This window comes from Manis pentadactyla, chromosome 3, assembly GCF_030020395.1.
Source record: "Manis pentadactyla isolate mManPen7 chromosome 3, mManPen7.hap1, whole genome shotgun sequence".
Classification (NCBI taxonomy): Eukaryota; Metazoa; Chordata; class Mammalia; order Pholidota; family Manidae; genus Manis; species Manis pentadactyla.
The window spans coordinates 107,975,783-107,996,359 of NC_080021.1; the positions used below are offsets into that span (position 1 = coordinate 107,975,783).

At 36.4% G+C, this 20,577-nt stretch overlaps 1 protein-coding gene across 1 annotated transcript in view; it reads left to right on the forward strand.

Annotated features, from left to right (window-relative positions):
- Window positions 1-20,577, forward strand: part of MALRD1 (MAM and LDL receptor class A domain containing 1) — a 694,454-nt gene that overhangs the window by 431,335 nt on the left and 242,542 nt on the right. The window contains exon 30 of the mRNA XM_057498267.1: window positions 17,542-17,670. Coding sequence (XP_057354250.1) covers window positions 17,542-17,670 — 129 coding nt within the window. The remainder of the gene's footprint in view (window positions 1-17,541; window positions 17,671-20,577) is intronic.

The following is a 20,577-nucleotide window of genomic DNA, read 5'->3' on the forward strand; positions in this document are numbered from 1 at the left end:
TGTTTTTTTTCTCAAAGAACCAGCTCTTGGTTTCATTGATTTTTTGCGATTGTTTTATTCTTCTCAATTTTATTTATCTATTTTCTGATCTTTATTATATCCCTCCTTCTGCTGACCTTAGGCCTCATTTGTTCTTCTTTTTCGAATTTCAATAATTGTGACATTAGACCATTCATTTGGGATTGTTCTTCCTTCTTTAAATATGCCTGGAGTGCTATAAACTTTCCCCTTAAGACTGCTTTTGCTGTATCCCATAGTAGTTGGGGCTTTATGTTGTTGCTGTCGTTTCTTTTCATATATTGCTGGATCTCCATTTTGATTTGGTCATTGATCCATTGATTATTTAGGAGCGTGTTAAGCCTCCATGTGTTTGTGAGCCTTTTTACTTTCTTTGTACAGTTTATTTCTAGTTTTATTCCTTTGTGGTCTGAAAAGTTGGTTGGTAGGATTTCAATCTTTTGGAATTTACTGAGGCTCTTTTTGTGGCCTAGTATGTGGTCTATTCTGGAGAATGTTCCATGTGCACTTGAGAAGAATGTGTATCCTGTTGCTTTTGGATGTAGAGTTCTGTAGATGTCTATTAGGTCCATCTGTTCTAGTGTGTTGTTCAGTGCCTCTGTGTCCTTACTTATTTTCTGTCTGGTGGATCTGTCCTTTGGAGTGAGTGGTGTGTTGAAGTCTCCCAGAATGAATGCATTGCATTCTATTTCCTCCTTTAATTCTGTTAGTATTTGTTTCAAATATGTTGGTGCTCCTGTATTGGGTGCATATATATTTAGAATGGTTATATCCTCTTGTTGGACTGAGCCCTTTGTCATTATGTAATGTCCTTCTTTATCTTTTGTTCCTTTCTTTATTTTGAAGTCTATTTAGTCTGATACTAGTATTGCAACACCTGCTTTTTACTCTCTGTTATTTGCATGAAATAGCATTTTCTATCCCTTGACTTTAAGTCTGTGCATGTTTTTGGGTTTGAGGTGAGTCTCTTGTAAGCAGCATATGGATGGGTCTTGCTTTTTTATCCATTCTATTATTCTGTGTCTTTTGATTGTTGCATTCAGTCCATTTACATTTAGGGTGATTATTGAAAGGTATGTACTTATTGCCATTGCAGGCTTTAAGTTTGTGGTTACCAAAGGTTCAAGGTTAGCTTCTTTGCTATCTTACTGTCTAACTTAATTCGCTTATTAAGCTTTTATAAACACGGTCTGATGATTCTTTATTTCTCTCCCTTCTTATTCCTCCTCCTCCCTTCTTCATATGTTGGGTGTTTTGTTCTGTGTTCTTTTTAGGAGTGCTCCCATCTAGAGCAGTCCCTGTAAGATGCCCTGTAGAGGTGGTTTGTGGGAGGCAAATTTCCTCAAGTTTTGCTTGTCTGGGAATTGTTTGATCCCTCCTTCATATTTAAATGATAATCGTGCTGGATACAGTAATCTTGGTTCGAGGCCCTTCTGTTTCATTGAATTAAGTATATCATGCCATTCTCTTCTGGCCTGTAGGGTTTCTGTTGAGAAGTCTGATGATAGCCTGATGGGTTTTCCTTTGTAGGTGACCTATTTTTTTCTCTCTGGCTGCCTTTAATACTTTATCCTTGTCTTTGATCTTTGCCATTTTAATTATTATGTGTCTTGGTGTTGCCATCCTTGGGTCCCTTGTCATGGGAGTTCTGTGTACCTCTGTGGTCTGAGAGGCCATTTCCTCCCCTAGTTTGGGGAAGTTTTCAGCAATTGTTTCTTCATAGACACTTTTTGTCCCTTTTTTTCTCTCTCTTCTTCTTCTGGTACCCCTATAATGCAGATATTGTTCCATTTCTATTGGTCACTCAGTTCTCTTAAAATTCTTTCATTCCTGGAGATCATTTTATCTCTCTCTGTATCAGCTTCTCTGCATTCCTGTTCTCTGTTTTCTAGTCCATTAATGGTCTCTTGAATCTCGTCCATTCTGTTTTGAAGTCCTTCCAGAGCTTGTTTTATTTCTGTATTCTCCCTCCTTAGTTCTTACATATTTCTCTGCAAGTCCATCAGCATGGTTATGACTTTTGTTTTGAATTCTTTTTCAGGAAGACTGGTTAAATCTATCTCCCCAGGTTCCTTCTCAGGGGAAGATGTAGCAGATGTCGAAGCTGTCTGGGTTAGTCTTGTCTGGATCAAATTTTTTTGCCTTTTCATGTTGATAGGTGCAGTGGTGAGCTATTGACTTTCTGTCAGCTGGGAGAGCCAAACTTTCCACTTGCTCCTGGCCTTTTTTTACTGGGACAACTGCGACCCCTAGTGGCTCGTGTTGGGCAATTGCGTGTAGACTGGGTCTCTATATCTTGCTCGGCCGGTATGGAGGAAGCTCCCTTGCTGTGGGCGTGGCCTGCCTCAGGCTGCTTCTCTGCTGTCGCGGGGCCCTGGAGGGGTAATGGACGGGGGGCTGTTTGGCTGTTTACCTCCGTGAGGGGTCTCAGAGCTGTTTCCCAGGGGTTTAGTGTGCCTGGAGTTCCCTGGAATTTCCAGCTGCTGGACTGTGACCCAGGATGCTTCCTTCCAGCTGTGGCGTCCCTGTCCCTTTAAGACTTTCAAAAAGCACTCGCTTTTCTTTGTCACAGGGCACTGGCTTTGGGATCTGCTCAGAGATCTTGCTGCCCTGTTTCCCTAGTTTCCAGCATCCCACGCATGCACTGTGTCTGTGCTCTGGTGCAGATGGCAAGGGCTGGGTGATTAGCAGTCCTGGGCTCCCTCGCCCTGCCCGCTCCGACTCCTCTCCTCCCGCCAGGAGCTGGGGTGAGGGGCCTCGGGTCCCGCCGGGCTGCTGCTTGTATCTTACCCCTTTCACCAGGCACTGGGTTCTCGCAGGTGTGGATGTAGTCTGGCTGTTGTCCTGTGTCTTCTGGTCTCTCTTTTAGGATTAGTTGTATTTGTTGTATTTTCAAAAATATATATGTTTTTGGGAGGAGATTCCCACTGTCCTACTCATGCTGCCATCTTAGCTCTGCCTCTCCAGTTTTTGTATTTTATACAAATAGAGTTATAATGTAAAAAAAATCATATACATTTTTGGTGACTGGCTTTTTGTCTAGCTTTATGATTTTCAGATTTTTCACTATTCATGGAACCATGAATCATTCATTTCATCAATTCTTTTATGTAGTTATGGTTCCTGGCGTAAGAAAGAATTTAATTCTAATTTTTGCTTTTAGAAAAGTAAGTACTAAGAAACCTCATTCAGATGAGATTGTAATACTTGTTGAGATCAGAGTTGTGCCATAGCATTCTCTTTCACATGTTTGACTGGATTACGTGGCCAAAATAAGTTGTAAACCCAAAATTACATGATGCTGTAATTAAAACTTATTTTTTGGTCTAGCATCTGAAAACTAAGGTGATCCTCAACTTTTTTTTTATTTTGGTATCATTAATATACACTTACATGAGCAACATTGTGGTTACTAGATTCTCTCCATTATCAAGTCCCCCCCACATACCCCATTACAGTCACTGTCAATCAGCATAGTAAGATGTTACAGAGTCACTACTTGTCTTCTCTGTGCTATACTGCCTTCCCCGTGTCCCCCCAACCATATTATGTGTGCTAATCGAAATTCCCTTTTTTCTCCTTATTCCTTCCTTCCCACCCACCCTCCTCAGTCCCTTTCCCTTCAGTAACTGTTAGTCCATTCTTGGATTCTGTGATTCTGCTGCTGTTTTGTTCCTTCAGTTTTTCTTTGTTCTTATACTCCACGTATGAGTGAAATCATTTGATACTTGTCTTTCTCTGCCTGGCTTATTTCACTGAGCAAAATACCCTCTAGCTCCACCCATATTATTGCAAATGCTAGGATTTGTTTTCTTCCTATGGATGAATAATATTCCATTGTGTGTATGTACCACATCTTCTTTATCCATTCATCTACTGACGGACAGTTAGGTTGCTTCCATTTCTTGGCTAATGTAAATAGTGCTACAAAAGCAACTTTTTTGAATTAGAAACCACCTGATTTACAAAAGTACTTAGTACAATGTAGTCATTGGAATCATTCATTCAATTTCTAGAAATAATATCCAAGGATGATTTACATACCAAGTACAGCAGAAGCACTATTAGTAATCCTTTTTACTCTTCCATTTAGGGGCTTATTGTTTAACCCAAATACTCATAAAGGTATGGAAAATTTGAAGCACTGAATATAATTAATATACATTTGTCAATTTTTTTTGATAAAATAAGTTAATTTGATCACACAATTCAAACATAGCTAATGCCTAAACTTTGGAGATGCACGTTTAGTTCACTTATTATTTTGAATGTCAGCTGTGTATACCATTTAGCAAACACAATTCTCATTGTCAAGCCAGTCAGTTAAATCAGACTGACTTTTCATCATCATAAGCCAATTATCTTCATTTTAAAAATTCAAATAAATGTGGAAAAATACATCCCCATGGGCAGCCATCCTACTTCTAAATGCAATAATTGCTGTATATAAATTAATCCCATAATCCCACAATTCTCACATATCTCTTTTAAACAAGTTGAAAATACTAGACAATAATATTTGCCATTTTAATGGCAATACCTCACACTGGTTCATATCAAGACTAAACATTTTGGCATCAAAAGCTTGTTTATTAGTAAAAATGTTTCCAAATCTTAGTTGAGGGTAAAGTCAGGCTATGCTGTACACCTGCTCCTGGCACATTACCCAGCACTCAGTACATGGCCAGCAAATATTTTTCCCTTTTTTGAAATTTTGGTAAAATACACAGGACATAATATTTACCATTTTAATCTCTTTAAATGTATAGTTTAGTAACATGAAGCACATTTACAGTATTGTGCTACCATCACTAACATCCATCCAAGAACTCTTTGTAAACTGAAACTCTGCACCCACACTAACTCCCCATCTCACCCTCTCCCAGGCCCTGGCACCTGCCACTCCACTTTCTGTCTTTATGAATATGATTAGTCTAGGTGCCTCATATAAGTGGAATCAGACACTATTTGTTCTTTTGTGAATACCTCACTTCACTTAGCATGAAATCCTCAAAGTTCATCCTTGTTGAAGCATATTGCCAGAATTCCCTTCTTTTTTAAGGGTGAATAATATTCCATTGTATTATATACCACATTTAGTTGATCTATTCACTTGTCAGTGGGCACTCAAGTTGTTTCCACTTTATGATGATTCTCCCATAATTTGTGTCATAATCTATCGAACAATGGCTTTTGCCAACATATTTATTCATCAAATACAGTGATATCATGACATGGAATCAATTTTCTAAAGTGATAAACTGAATATCTAACTTGTATTGACTAACAATACACTAGTTACTGTCATTTCTCTTTGCGTGTGTATGCTTCTCTAGCTTTCACTGTGAGCAATGCTCATTCATACCAAACTTGCAAACTTGGATGAGAAGTTGAAAATACTAAATTTATTTGCATTTGTACCTACATCTTCAGCTTTCTCAGTTTAAAAAGATAGCTTAATTTTAGTTATGTATGCATTGGTAGTAAGTAATGTTGTTATGTTAAGTGGTTTTCCTGCTAATTTCTTAATTTCAGTCTCATGAAACTCTCCAACTAGGTGAACCATTCTTTGAAGATGGGGAATTAAAGAAGTGAGACTTTAAATGAGATGAAAATATCATATATCTTCTGCCACAACTTGCCCATATATATTTTTGAATGTTGAACAGAAGGAAAGATGCTAAAATTTGTCTTTTATAAAGTGTGGAAAATGATTGTGAAACAGTGTGCAAAGGAGAACCAGAATGATCACAAGGGCATGCTCAGGCAGATCAGTTTTAGGAGCCTCGTATTTGGAAGTGGAGGTATAGAAATTGATTTCCTTAAAACTATGTGCCTTTATCCCTGTTGCAACATCTTTATGTCCTGTCTGATGAACCCATAACTCAGCCTGAAGATTGCCAATATATGATTAGTCTGTGCTCTCCCTTCTAGTCTGTATGCCATCTCTGACAAAAATAAAATTTCTAAACACATGGGGCTCAGTGCTAGGCCTTCTGGTATGTTCCTATGGTCTAGTCGTCTTTCTCTTTGCCATCCTACACCATTGTGTGTGTTACAATGTTTAAATAAGCTTTGTTATCTGTATAATCCCTTGATCTTGATCTTTTTTCTTAGAAGCATCTTGGCTTTTGTCAGCCTTTTATTATTCCATATAAATTTGAGATTCAAGTGATTGATATATATCTGTGTATATCAATATGATGATGACCAATACATCCACTACTTCTCGGAGTCGGATATCTTTTTCATTTACTTTAATGCAGCAGGTATAAGCCCATTGGTTTCTGTTTTGTGTGGGAACCTCCAATAAATCTCCTGGTTAGTGTTGCTCTCCCTATGCCAAGGAAGCTGTTTCCAGATTGCAGTTGAAATTTCTAGTTGGCTGAATTGATGTCATTTCTGGCTTTGCAGAATCTCGCATTTAAAAACATATTTCAGTATTTTATTACACATTGTAGATATCTCCTCTTAAATGGCCTTAAAACAGTGACTAAAATTTCATACTGCTGAAAATGGAAGTCAGAATGGTTTTCTAGCTGTATTACTTAAAAATGGAAAATACAATATTAACATAAAATTGTTTTGGAATATTTTATAGCATATTGCGGGTAAAATTGCAGTATTTCCAGAATCTCCCACCTGTATCAATAGGTGTTTCCAAGGAGTAAAGAGAAGTAGTCCATCTTCATGTCAAAAGGTAATTACAAGTGAAAACAGGGCATATCTGGACCAGAGAGGTTGTGTGGCGTCCCTTTTTGCAGTCAGGTCATGAGAAATATGGGTGAGCAGAAGTGGATTATGACTTGTACGGAGTTAATGGGTTTCTCCCATTTTATTTCTCCCTTTGACTGATTTCAGCTTCAAAGGTAGTTTACCCCTGCTTGGAAACATATTTTGCCCTGGAGTTACACATATATTATGGAAAATTATACCTTAATTTTTTCTGAAAGTTAAGACATTTAAAAGTGTACATCTTTTCCCAAGGTGTCCATCTTACTTTGTTCTTTAGGAAATAATGTACTTTTGGTGAGCTTATCATTAAAATAACTTAAGAAACATATTAAGCAATTTAAATTATGTCAACTTTGAAAATGAACCCAGTGAAAATCAAGGTGTTTCTAATCTAAAAGTACCTCACATTCCAAGAAAATATCTACTGATAAATATTTTAAACCATTTTTCAAATATCTTTAGAAGCAGAGAACACATACGTTAGTTGCATTCTTTCATTACCATTTTGATTTGAAAAGCAATTATCTTAGGTATTATATCACATGATAGGCTTTGGAATCATTACCTCAGTTTGAGTTTTTATTCCAGTCTTTTTTAGTTGTGAGACCTGGGACAAGTTACTTAACCATTCTGTGCCTCTTGTACACAATTGAATTATTGTGAAAATAGATTGGTTTAATCCTTGCAAAATGATTAAAACAGTACCTAGTTCACTGTAAGTCAAAATTAATATCATCTGTTAAACTGATATTGTTTTCTAACTCTCTTTAGAATTGTCATAATATAAAATATTATTAATATTTTCTCGGTGCAGCATTTTGTTGTAGAAACAATGCTGGGCCAGGCTGAATGCAAAAATAATTAGGAATTTCAACATCTATAAATCAAGGACAGTTTTTAGCACATTTATGTATTTTTTCTTAGTTAAATCTTATAAGAACCCATTTTGTAGATAAAGAAACTGAAGATTTGAGAGGGCAGGTAGTCAAGAATCAAGATAAAATTAGAAAAAGTAACATTAGTAGAACATTTACTAAATGTCAAGCATATACTAAAAACTCTGCATATGTTTCCTCATTAAATGTTCATACACTTTGCTATTCATCTAGGAACTTCAATATCTCCATTTGTCAGGTGAGGAATCTGGGCCTTAGAAAGATTAGAATTTAACCAAATCTCACAGTTGTTACAGAGTTTACTTAGAGGGATTTTAAGACTTAAATATTTTTTTATTTTTCTATTTTGTAGCTAAACTATTTGTTGATTGTTGTAATATTTATCTTCAGTCCCAGTTTTAGGAACCATCTTCAGTTCACAGTAATCCTATTAAATTCTGAAGATCTGATTGAAATAACTATCAAAAACATAGTACATATTGAATTTTTGTGTATCTCACAAACATGAGAGAGTTCAGTGGAAAGGGTCAAAGATAATATGCACTGATTAGACTTGTTTGTATTCATTTTATACAGAAAAATATAACTTGATCATTGTTTGGCACTGACATTTGCACATAAACTGAAAATTACGTAACACTGTCCTGCAGTGACCTTACTACATAAATAATAGACACGTTGGGCTAATTTAAAAGTCTGAATCAAATTGCTCAGCATTTAAAAGTCTCTTATTCTTCATTAAAGCCCATTAATGGTATCAAAAGTAGCTTGTAGAAACTTACATTTTTAGAAGGCCATATATTTCCCTGATCATGGGACTGTTTTCCTTTATAACACATTTCATTGATCATTGTCGGAGCCCTGCTTGTAGAATAGGGCCAAAATAGATCAATAATAGATGCAATCAACTGCTTATGTCCTTTGTAGTACATATACTGGAAACCAATTTTACCAACCTTAAATAAATTAAGGTCATTTTTGTTAAAGCATCTGGGATGGGTCAGATAATTAAAGAAACAATTGGCTAAGCCATCGTTGAGAAGAACAAGCTCTCAGAACTGATTCAACAGGGGCACATGGAAGTTTGCTCCAGTGAAGTGCCCATTAGATACCTGTGATCCCCAAACCTGCCATTTCTGTGTGTCTTGGTACAACATTCAGTCTCAAATGAGATAATCCTGTGGGACTATCTTTGATCAGTAGTCTATCCATTAGATTGGTCAGCCAAGTAATACCATCTTGAGATTCTGGGCAATGAGCATAGGGGCCTCTATCCTGTCCCTCAGGCTATACCCCTCCCCATTTGACAGGGCGTCTGTTGAAAGCTAATGGGACATGCCCACTCAGAGTCTGCGCTCTCCGTTCTAATTCTGGGGGCTCTGATATCTCTGAGTACGCAGCTGCATGCTGGCTTCAGTGGCCTGTGCAGGTCTCTGTGCCACTTTCCTCTCATGAGAGAAAGCACTGCTGGCATGCATGACCCAGGCTACAGGGGCGGCTAGAAGATGACTGTAGAGATAAGGATGGGGTTGTATCTGCAGACCGGGTTAGTGATGATAACAATTTCCTTGGGTGATTGTTTTCTTTCCTTACAATTTTATGTCTTATGCCAAATTTGTCTTCCTCAAAAAGAATATCTATTATCTCATACTCTATGTTGCTGGGGCTTACTCCTTTTTAGGTCATCTTTGCTTTCTGCCTCATGTCGTCACACACTGTGGGCCCTCTTGTCTGGTAACAATCAATAAATTACATCATTAGCTATGTTAATATAGACTATCACAGCCACAGAATATGTTACATCTCAGAAATTATATTAGACAGTGACAATAATCAGACAGCCCATTTATCCCCTGAACAGTTTTCAGTAGTTGACAGTTTTCTTATAACCATTTTTAACTGAAAAGTTTTGTAGGAATGACTTTGTCTGATGTATTTTAAATTCATTAAATGCAATTCTTAGTCCTTAGTACCCATAGCATGTTTAGAATTTACATGATACTTAAAATAGCCACGTATTATGATTGCAGTAAAGTCCAGGCATTTTTACCACATTTAAACACAGTTTAGAAAATACTACTTTATCACCTGCACCTGCAGTGTGCTCAGGCACTGTGCTATACATTAGGGATGTAGTAGTGAATAAAATTCCTTATTTTAAGCATTCTTTCATATTTTTCCAGAAAGAGCATGCTTAGTTTGTTGTATAGTAGGTAAATCTAACAGAAAATGTATCATTCTACTGTATTTCAATACTATGTGCCATTGAGATTATCCAGGATGCCAAAAAAGCTGGATGGATAAATAGGCTGTGGGAGAAATAGTGTTTAACTTGGGCTTGTAGAATTGGACCTTTGAGCAGGATGAGAGGAAGTATAGGTAGGGTTCATTGATTAAGAGTAATGTCTGTGTAGACAAAGCATAAATTCTGCCTTTGCTATTAAGTATTCAATAATTTAAGAGAAAAATCATAGTGCCTGCTTCACAGATCTGTCTTGAGAATTAAATGAATTAATATAGACAGTGTGCCTGAACAGGATAAGACTTGTAATCAATTCTCCATAGGAGAGTCACCATCATCACCGTAATCACTGTTGTCATCATTCTTGGATTCCAGCTGGGCTACTGCTGTTAACACACAGGTCCAAAGATGTGTCACAGTCCAAGAAGTTCACTTCTAAATTGCTTCCAGTAGCTAACAGGTGAGCAGATTACATTTATTGAGGAACCCAGGTGGATCTTCAATCCGCGACCTTCAAGGTCCACCCAGTGATCATCCCTTGTGAATCTGACCAGGAGATGAAGGGAGCCTGGTGAACAGGGTGGGGAAGTTTGCATGGCCTTGCTGGAAGTTGTGCAGAGTCACTTTGGCTCACGTGTACCTGTTACAGCACAGCCCTTTTGGCCCCACCTGGTTGCAAATGGATCTGAGAAATAAAAGGCCTGGATGAGCAGCCCCTACCCAGAAACAGTTGTTCACTATGGAAATTCAAGCATATGTTGTAAAGAGCCAGCCATTTCCGTCACATGGCTGAGGAAGGATGAAACCATAGAGACATGATCAAAGACAAAAGTAGGTGAAAAAGGTGTGCCTCTATGGGCCATGCAAAGATGGGCACTGATGTATCTGTTGTAAGGCTGGAGGCAGAGAAACATAAAGTAGGAGGCAGAATGAGAAGAGAGCATGTGCATTTTTTGTTCATGTTTAGGGTGTCCAATAGTTGTAGAGAAATCCAGCAGAAACTGTACTGTAAGTGTCTAACCTCAGGATATGGTACAGATTGGGAGGTAGCTGCTCAGGTCATCAGCCCCTGGGTGGTAGATAGAATCATGATGCCTGAGGGAGAGCAAAGGGAGGTGAATAGGTCATAACTTGCTGGCATTTAAAGGCCTGGACTGGAAACGGAGCCAAGAGAGGAGAAGGGACGTTCAGAAACAGCGGAGGAGCAGGGATGCAGTTCCTCTGTCCAAGGAGCTACGGGAAGGGAGGGCTACAAAAGGGAGGCATTTTTGGCATATAGGATGCAGCAGTAAAGCCCAGAATGGAAAGGGTTGATATTTCTTTTAAAAGGATAATTAGAAAATTATCACATAACTGAACAAGAGTTCTTTTGGTGATGTGTTGGGAATAGAAAACAGATGAGCAGCAGATACAGACTTTTGAATCACAAAACCACCAAAAGTGCTTCTTTACACATGAGAGCTTCATGCCTTTGTCAAGTATATTGGTTCTGAGTTTTGCTGTTGGTGGTGCTTTATTTTATTATTATTCCCTCTTTCTTCTTCCTACAAATGTAGGAGTATCAGTGTATGTGATGTATTAGTGCTTTGTTTGATGTATGTATAACCTGTGTGTGTGTGTGTGTGTGTGTGTGTGTGTGTGTGTGTAACTCAGTGCCCATCTGTGTCTGGCCCACTGATACACATCTTTTCTTAAATTATGTAGAGAATCCACATAGAAAACTACATAGTTAAAATATGCCCAGATCTAAAAAATTAAATGTGAAAATCTGAGTTTCATGCCTAGCAAGAGAGGTTGGTATATCTAATTTTCTTTCAAACAAATATAGAAGTGATTCATAAAGTCAGCTTTTTGTTTAAAAACATGAAAAGTCAATCTTTAGGGTATTTTCCATTCACATGCACCTTGCTCCTGTGTATCACAATGGAATCACATTTTCTATATTTCTGTAAACATGAAGACATGGTACAATAACTCTGATAACACTTCTGCTAATTTTGACACAGACTGAACTTTGCTGTCACTGAGAGATCACTGAGGTTACACTTTCAAATATGTGGCTATCAGTTGTCTGATATGTGCATTGACCTTAAACCTGGCAGTTTTTTCAAACATAAGGTAGATTTAAATGCTCATGCAGAACAGAAAATACAAAAGGTATAATTGTTTATTTCCAGACATTTGAAACTATTGGTCATTTGATATTAAATCACCAGCAGGGTTGTTATTTCCTTTTATTTCCGATCTGCTCCTCATTGTATTTCTAGAACAAGAGAGAACACTCAAGTGAAATAAACAGTTCATCTGCAAAGGAAGATTTGGGCTGTGTGATGTTTTCCAAAATATTTTTTCTTGAGCCTATTTCCCTTTAATTACCCCAAATGTGGCTCTTCCTCCAAATAAATCAGCATCTTCCATATTTGCAGTTATGTTGCCAAACTTACTTATTAAGGAAATTAAGAATGGAGTTTATAAAGAAATTCATAAAGGAACTGCTTTGTCTCAATCGAGTGGTCTGGCCTTTCTTTCTAATCGGTTAAATGAGTAGCTGAGATGATAGGCACTTTGAAAGGCCATCAAATAAATAAATGTATTAAATATTTATTAACACAACAGTACAAACTAGGGCACGTTTTTTATTATTCTCTGACAGCAACTCATAAATATCTTCAATTTTAGTAGTAAACATACTATTTTGCTAATAAATTTTTATCACCAGATTATAAATTCTTTGAAAGTAAAAACTAGCATAATATCCACCATGGTATCTGAGAATTGCTTAATACATGTTTCTAGGATGAATAGATAAAAGGGACTCAATTGATGATATCACTAGATTTGAACATATTATCCTTTGTATGAGAACAATTATCAATTTTCTCACTTAGAGATGAATATTAAATGGCCAGCCTAGCTCCCAGATCTTTTATAGGAATGGAGTACAAATCATCATCTTGGTCCACGTATTTAGACTGCCCATTAGCAATCAGTATTAACTGTCCAATATTATCAGCTCTAACTGGAGGTAAACTTTTACTTAGAATGATAAAACTTTTCAAGCATATCTATCATAAAAACTATCTAATGATAATATTAATAAATAATAAAACAGACAAATGACAAAGAAAACCCATATTTTAATAAATAAAAACAAACCATGTTTATGAAAAAGTTCCCTCTTCTAGTCACTAAAGTACATTGGAATATCTTTCTTTCAATGAATGCATTCAGATACTCATATATCTTTACTTTTATATGAATGCAAGATAGAATAGTGTATGCCAATTTTGGGGGGTTTTTTTAGGCATAGATCTACTACAGGATAAAATGCAAGTAGCATAATATTTATATTGAATAAGGAACATAATTTATAGAAATACATTTTATGAATTCATGATATAAAATATGAAGTTTTAAATACTAAATTTGTATTGAAAATTGACCAGAGAATTAACAAAATCATGTTATAGGATAATGCTTCTTATTTACAATATATAAAAATATTTTAAAGCACTTATAAATATTCTAAACTGATCATTTGAAAAGAAATCTACCAGTCCCAGAATGAAAAGGAGAGATCCAAAATATAGCTCAGAAGCTAACTTCCCAGTAGCCAAAAGGATTTGGGGATTTAGACATATAACATGGTGTCTAGGGGCTGGATTATTTTAATACTGTATGAGAACAAGAGAACTAGACAAGATGGCTTTCCATAAAGTTTTTCTTACCAGGGAAGCCTTAAAGAAATTTTTTGTCTGCCTAGGGACTTAGGAAAAATATAAGAAAAAAAATAAAACGGACCTACCAGCACAAAACCAAAACCCTGAACTTGTGTCACACCACATACAGGATAGTACTTGATAGAAGAGAGAATGCCAGACAACACATTGCCACTTTGAGGACAATGTAGAAGCCAGGGAAAATTTGTGCTGTGGGAACTATATGATATTGGGATCATAATGTAGTAAAAGAAAAGCATGGAAAAAAGGAATATGCAGGATAATGAATAAAAATAATTAAATTTAACTTCTCAAAATGATTAAAATTGTACTTGAAAGTAAATAACAGTGGAAAATTAAACAGAGATACAACTGAAGGGTAAATCATCAAATAAATGAGAGCTTCCTTACCAAAATGCAACACAGTAAGGTAAAGAGAAAAAAATATGGAACAAAGATTAAGGGACATGGAAGATAGGATAAGTCAACAATTTTCTAATAGTACCTGAAGTACAGAAGTATTTGAAGAGAACATAATGATCATTTTCTGTAATTGGCAGGTGGCATGACTTGAAGTTAGCATAACATGGATACTATGACATTCCAGGATCCAGAGCTCCTAGAAGAAATGGCTAATGGTTAATTGTAGGACTGGGTCAGGAAGTGTATGGGATGAGCCTAAAGAACCTTACAGTGTTGGAAAATAAGGGAATTTGCAAAAAAAAGCCTTCATTGATTGGGGTCTGTCAAGACCTGAAAGCTCACCTTGGCCAAGGTTGGAACAATTTGAGCAACAGAATAAACAAAGTAGAATTGTATTACGACCAAATTATAAAAATATCCTTGAATCTGTATTGATGTAAATAAGTTACTGAATAAATAAGTGAGGGCAAAGAAAATTTCCCATGCCTAAGAATTCCAAATAATTTTATGTAGATACTCTGCCCTCAAGAAGGGCAGCACAGATCACCACTCCATAGGTGTGGCCTGCACATAGTGACTTCCTTCCAAAGAATACAGTATGGAAAGAGATTTTTTAAAAAAGAGAGAGAGAAACTTTACAGTGGGAGAAAATGACAGGCACTACATCATCCAGGTGAACATGATCAACATGAAGTGTGACAAGGCGTGCAAATAGTGTGTACACTTGTCATGATGTGAAGACAATAACACTTCCGTAGACTTCCTCTCTAAAACCCATAATCCTTTCTAATGTGAGAAAACAAACACACTCCAGTAGAAAGGCATTGTGCTAAACACTTCACAATACTCTCCAAACTGTAAAAGTTCACAAAGACAAGAAAAATCTGACACACTAAATAGAGAAGAACCTAAGGAGACATGACATTACTAACTACATAACAGTCTTTGAAGACAGGGAGTATGCCCAGGAGGGCACTGCTGTCTTTCCTGTGGTTTGTGTATTCTGCATGAGAAATGACGGTGCTTCGAAATGTGTGCCCACGTGAAATTTCCTGTCTGAAATCTCAGAGCCTATTGAATAGCATTACTTGAAGAAGATAAAACAAGTATTTTCCCACAAATATAACAGATGGAATAATTATATTTAGCTCCATATAATGAACTCTGTGTACAAAACTATTGTAATCCAAATACAAATTTATAGGGTCAAGGTCTTCTTTACTGTAAATTCTGTTTCAAAGCAGGATAAAGCCATTTTTCAACTGGTGGTCACTTTCAGCTTGGTGACAGTTTGTTCAAATCCATAGTGATTAGTCCTATTTATTAAAGTAAAAACCCAATTATTTATAAGTCAAAAAAATTTCCTCTGTGGAATAATTATGTGGCTCCAGAGCTGATGGCATGGAAAGATAAAATAATCTCCCATGCACAGGCTTGCATATTAAATAATGTCCACATACTGCTCTGAGTAACTACATTTTCACATTTGTTAATTAAGTGATAATTAACTAGTGTTAATTAAAATTATGTGGCAAAGATTCAAAACCCCTCAGTGGCCTTTTATTCTTCTTCTCTTACTAATGCCCATAGTTGAAATATTTACTATTGTCTTAAATGCCTTCTATTCATTCTTCATATTTAGACTATGTTTAGTGGTAAACTATTTCTGGAAATTATCAGGTTTTAGCTACTGTATTATTGAGATGTTCCAAAGACTATGGAAATGCACTTGATCAAGTCCATAGAATTTTACTATTTTCCTTCATGGATATACTGCCTGACCTTGAGTAAATTACACCCACCTCAGGAACACCAACTCTGAACCTATAATAATCTATGTAACAAAGGAGTTGCTGTGCTTTATTTAATTTGTTGACTTTGATAAAAATAGTTTTAGACCTTTAGTTACATTACTTTGAAGCCATGAAATATTATCATTAGGCTTCATATCAGTTAAAATGATATTCAGATATGTGAATTGCTTTGAAAATTCTGTCTTCAATTATTATAACCAGCTTTTTTAAATCACAAACTATGTACTGGTGTTGTGATAGACCTAACAGTAAAAACTCCTGCTTTAAAGGAGCTTGGAGTCTGGAGGGAAAGACAGACATATAAACAGCTCCTGTATATAAACAGGTGGTAAGCATTTAGCACTCGAATAAGAAGGTTCTTTGGTGGCATGCAGCAGGAAGTGTCCAACAAAGAGAAAGACAAAACACAAGAAAGAGGGAAGCTCTTCCCCTGAGTCTTGAGACTGAGAGATCACCTGGGGCACAGGAGTGGATGTTCAGTGCAGATAAAAGCAGCAGCATGTGTGAACATGGGAAATCAAGAGCCATCTTCAGTCACTGGCTACCATTTGACTGCAGGTGCTTATGAGAACAATTGCAGAAAATGAGACTAGAAACTAAGTATGAACTAAAAACGAAAGATCTCCAGCCCCTTGATGAGGAGTTTGGATTTATGTAATCAATAATGATCAACCATTGACTGATTAAAAGAGATTTTGAAAGTGCAATCTATATAACTTGCTGGAAAATTGGATGTTGTGATGCTGGGGTTCTTGTTTGTGGAGTTGAGGAATGAACTTAGCGAACACTTAAGGTAGGAGAGCCAGGGAGAGGTTTTTATTTAAAGATAAAATGAGAAGACAGAGCTCCTGACTCATGCCAGGAGGGGACAAGAGAGCCTGTAGTTGTGTGTTGTCTAGGGGTTTTATAGGCAGTTGAGGATTTTTGGGAATGTAATAAAAGGGTTTAGGGGTGTGGACTTGTTAAGTGATCCCTGAATATTTAAATTAACTTAACATAATAAATTTATTGCTTTGTTTTCCCCTTGAGATACTGGCGTTTTGGTCTGGGAGCATATCAAACAAGACTGCCTGCCCAGCCCCCAAAGTGGGCTGAGCTATTATCTGTTTGCTAAAGAGTAAGTTAAGAATCTTACTTCTTAACTTCCTGTGTATTAAAATGCAATCTTATTTTTAAGATGGAATCCTTTCTGCCTTTTACTGTGTTGTTTATGGCTGGGCTTAATTGCCCAGGTTACAAATAACCTCAGGTTTGAAGGAGGAAACACAGCACTTAGGCCTGGTCCTTTTAGCATGCTTAAGTAAATCTTACACATGATTACAAATTATTAGCATAATAAAAACATGGGCTATCTTCCTTTATCTGGGAAGTATTAACTGATCTCACTGAAGAATGACTCTAGAGCTTAATGTTTAACATGGAGTTTTGGTAGGGGGTTTCCTTGCATGTAGTTTTACTGCTCTGACCGTAATTATCCTGCCTTGCTTTTTCTGGAGGCCTTCACCCTACTCTGACTACACCCATGGTCCCTCTCTCAGTGGGACTAAGAGCGGCATTGTCTAGAAGGATTGGACAACAATGAAGATCACTAAGTTATTTAATAGTGTCGGGTCTACACAATGACTAAATGGAGCATTCAAATTTAATGAAAAGTCTGAAAAAATGCTTTTGGTTTTTATTTTGTTTTTCCCCAGTGGGAGAGACTTCTGAGACTTGCCCAGAAGCCACAGATTTTTGGTGCCACAACAAGAAGTGTATTGCATCCCACCTTGTGTGTGACTATAAACCAGACTGCTCGGACAGGTCTGATGAAGCTCACTGTGGTAAGTCTCTCTGCTTCCCTGCAGCCTTCAGCACCGATTCACACTTTAGTAGTAGAGTAATTTACTGGCATTGATGACTGAGAAGAAATGTTCTTCTATTGCAGTAGAGTAGATCTAAACTAGCCAAACCATTTTTTTTCCAACTTCTTTGTATAAATGTCCAAACTGCAGGCTTCTCATCCTTTTTATCCCTGTACTAAACACTGCAGCATTTCTATAGCAAACCACATTACCAATATTCTCATCTTGTTACAGTGCAGAACTGTGTATGGGGTCTACATTTCTTCCCTGGCTTTCATTTCTTCTTCCATTCCTTTCCCAAAAGACGGCTGATTTTATTGATGAGGCTGAAAAGGAGCACTTTGAATAAATGCTAGTCTCATGATTAATTTTATCCATTAAATTGCACTGGAAGAGTCATGTCATTTTTTTATTAAAGCTTTAATTCAAGAGATTTTTAAACGTTGTGCATAAAACCAAGCATACAGTTTTTAGAATATAAACATATATTTCAATCCAAAGAATTTAAAAAATATGTATCTTCCTGATGAGCATTCATGTGGAATCTTGATCCCTTACAGGCTACCTGGTACAGTGACTGTCTGTGGCATAACACACTACCCCAAGAGTTAGTAGCCAATAAAGAAGTTTCATTTTGCTCAGTTTTGTGGGTCAGTAATTCAGAAAGGAATTGGCAAGGCGGTTTATATCTGACCCACATGGCTCCAACTTCTATGGCTGAACTGGAGAACTGTTTCCAAGATGGTGTCATCCCCCCAGAATTTGGCACATTGATTTTCTTTGGTCTCTCTGGCTGACTCAGCATGGCATCTCCACCCCCAGACTAATCCGGGTGGCTTGGGATTTCCATAACGGGGCTGCCTCAGGGGGTCACGTCTTGCATGGGATTGGCTTTTACCAAAGTAAAGGTTCCAGAAGCAGGCATTCCCAAAAGCCTCAGGGAAAAAAAGCAAGAGTTCACTCCTAGCTCATACTAATGGTTATGCAAATAAAGAAACTCCAGCTTGTTTTCAAAGAGAGAAAGGAAATAGACTCCACCTCTCAATGGCAAAATGTCACCCTTACACAGAGAGGGAGTACCACACAAATCACATCTAAATGCTCAATTTTTAGCCCAATATCATCTTTATTCCTCTGAATCTTGTAGTATTAATGCTTCTGAAGTGTTTATTTGTTTTCTACATTTATTATTTTCTTATTTTTAAAAAATGTAAGATATACATAAGATTTACTCTTTAAACCATTTTTAACTGTACAGTTCAGTGGCATTAAGTGCATTTGTATTGTGGATTGTATTGCAGCCATCACTAGCATCCATGTCCAGAACTTATTCATCTTGAAAAATCGAATCTCCGTACCTATTAATACAAACCCTCAATTCTGCCTTCCCAGCTACTGACAACCACCACTCTACTTCTTTCTCCATGAATTTGATGACTCTTGGGAGCTCATATAAGTGGAATCCTACTTTTTGTGACTGGCTTGTTTCACTTAATAATATGCTCCCAACATTCATCCCATATTTTAATTTTAAATAGAAGTATAAAAGGAAGTGAAAAAAATAAGTACTTTTTAAAACTGTACTATGAATATGCCACAGTATTATACACATAATTTGCAAAATATTAAATATTTCCTTTATAATATACAAATTCTCAAATAAACTATAATACATCGAATGATACTTTAATGTTATTTATAGCTTTTAAGTGCACTATATATATATATTTTTTAATACTGTAGAAAATCTATTGCAATGGAGCTCTAAAAAGTATGCTCTAAAATATAACCATTTATATATGTGAAATAACCATTTTCTCCATAAGACATAACAAATGGAATATTTAATGATCAGCAGTAAAACATTAAAAACTTGGACAAATTTGTGGATATTTTAAAGGAAAAATAACTTGAATGTGATGGTACTGACATACATAGTCTGGGAATGGCAGGGGGCAGCTGTCACACACATAGAAGTTATTACAGAGGGTAAATTCTCTTCCTCTCATTTCAAGCTGTACATGTATTTGAAAATATTCGTATAAAAATTATACTCTTCAATTTATTTCTATTCCTAGTATGGACTAGGAGCAACTGTCTAAGCATTGGATATATAAAAATGAATAAGGCATTGTCTTAGGCTTCAAAAGCTCAATCTCTATTGCAGAAAAAAGCTAGAAAAGAAAGTATATTAAAATATAGTATTCTTTGCTTTTTGGAAAAGTTATTAAAAAATTAAAAGATTCCTGACTAATTATAAAGCACAATAGGTCTAACAATAATAAGGTTATCATAGTTTATTTGGGGATAACAGACAAAGAATAATGTGTGTGTATGTTAACATATGCACACCTGCAGATGCACAATAAGTACAGGCTTATACAATGTAAGAAACAGTTACTGGGTATTTTGGTTTCTCAATTATGAATGATGCTTTTTCCCCCTCTCTTTAATATTTCCTCTCAGACTGCTTTATATGATTTTTATTTTTCCCAGAGCTGTTTTCAGGTATTGATGTGAAACTAGAGAAAGGCTGTTCTGATTCTCAGAAACTGAAATCAGTTACATGCTCATCTTTGTTAGTGTTATTACTTTAATGGACAACCTCAGGAAGTATTTGAATTTACTAAAACGAAAGCAATATGTTGACAAATGAAAGTTGCTTTCCTTACAACCTTTTGATGGATTTGCTCACATCCAAAAGGAACACTACATAACACACATACATATACAGGTGACTTATTGATTATGCAAATTGACTTCATCAATATTTTTGATACATTGGAGATTTATTTTGGATACATTGGAGATATTTGGGCTGGATTCCTGCAGTTAATCTGAGGTGGACAATGAAATAAATTACAAAATTTTCAAAATGACCTTTGG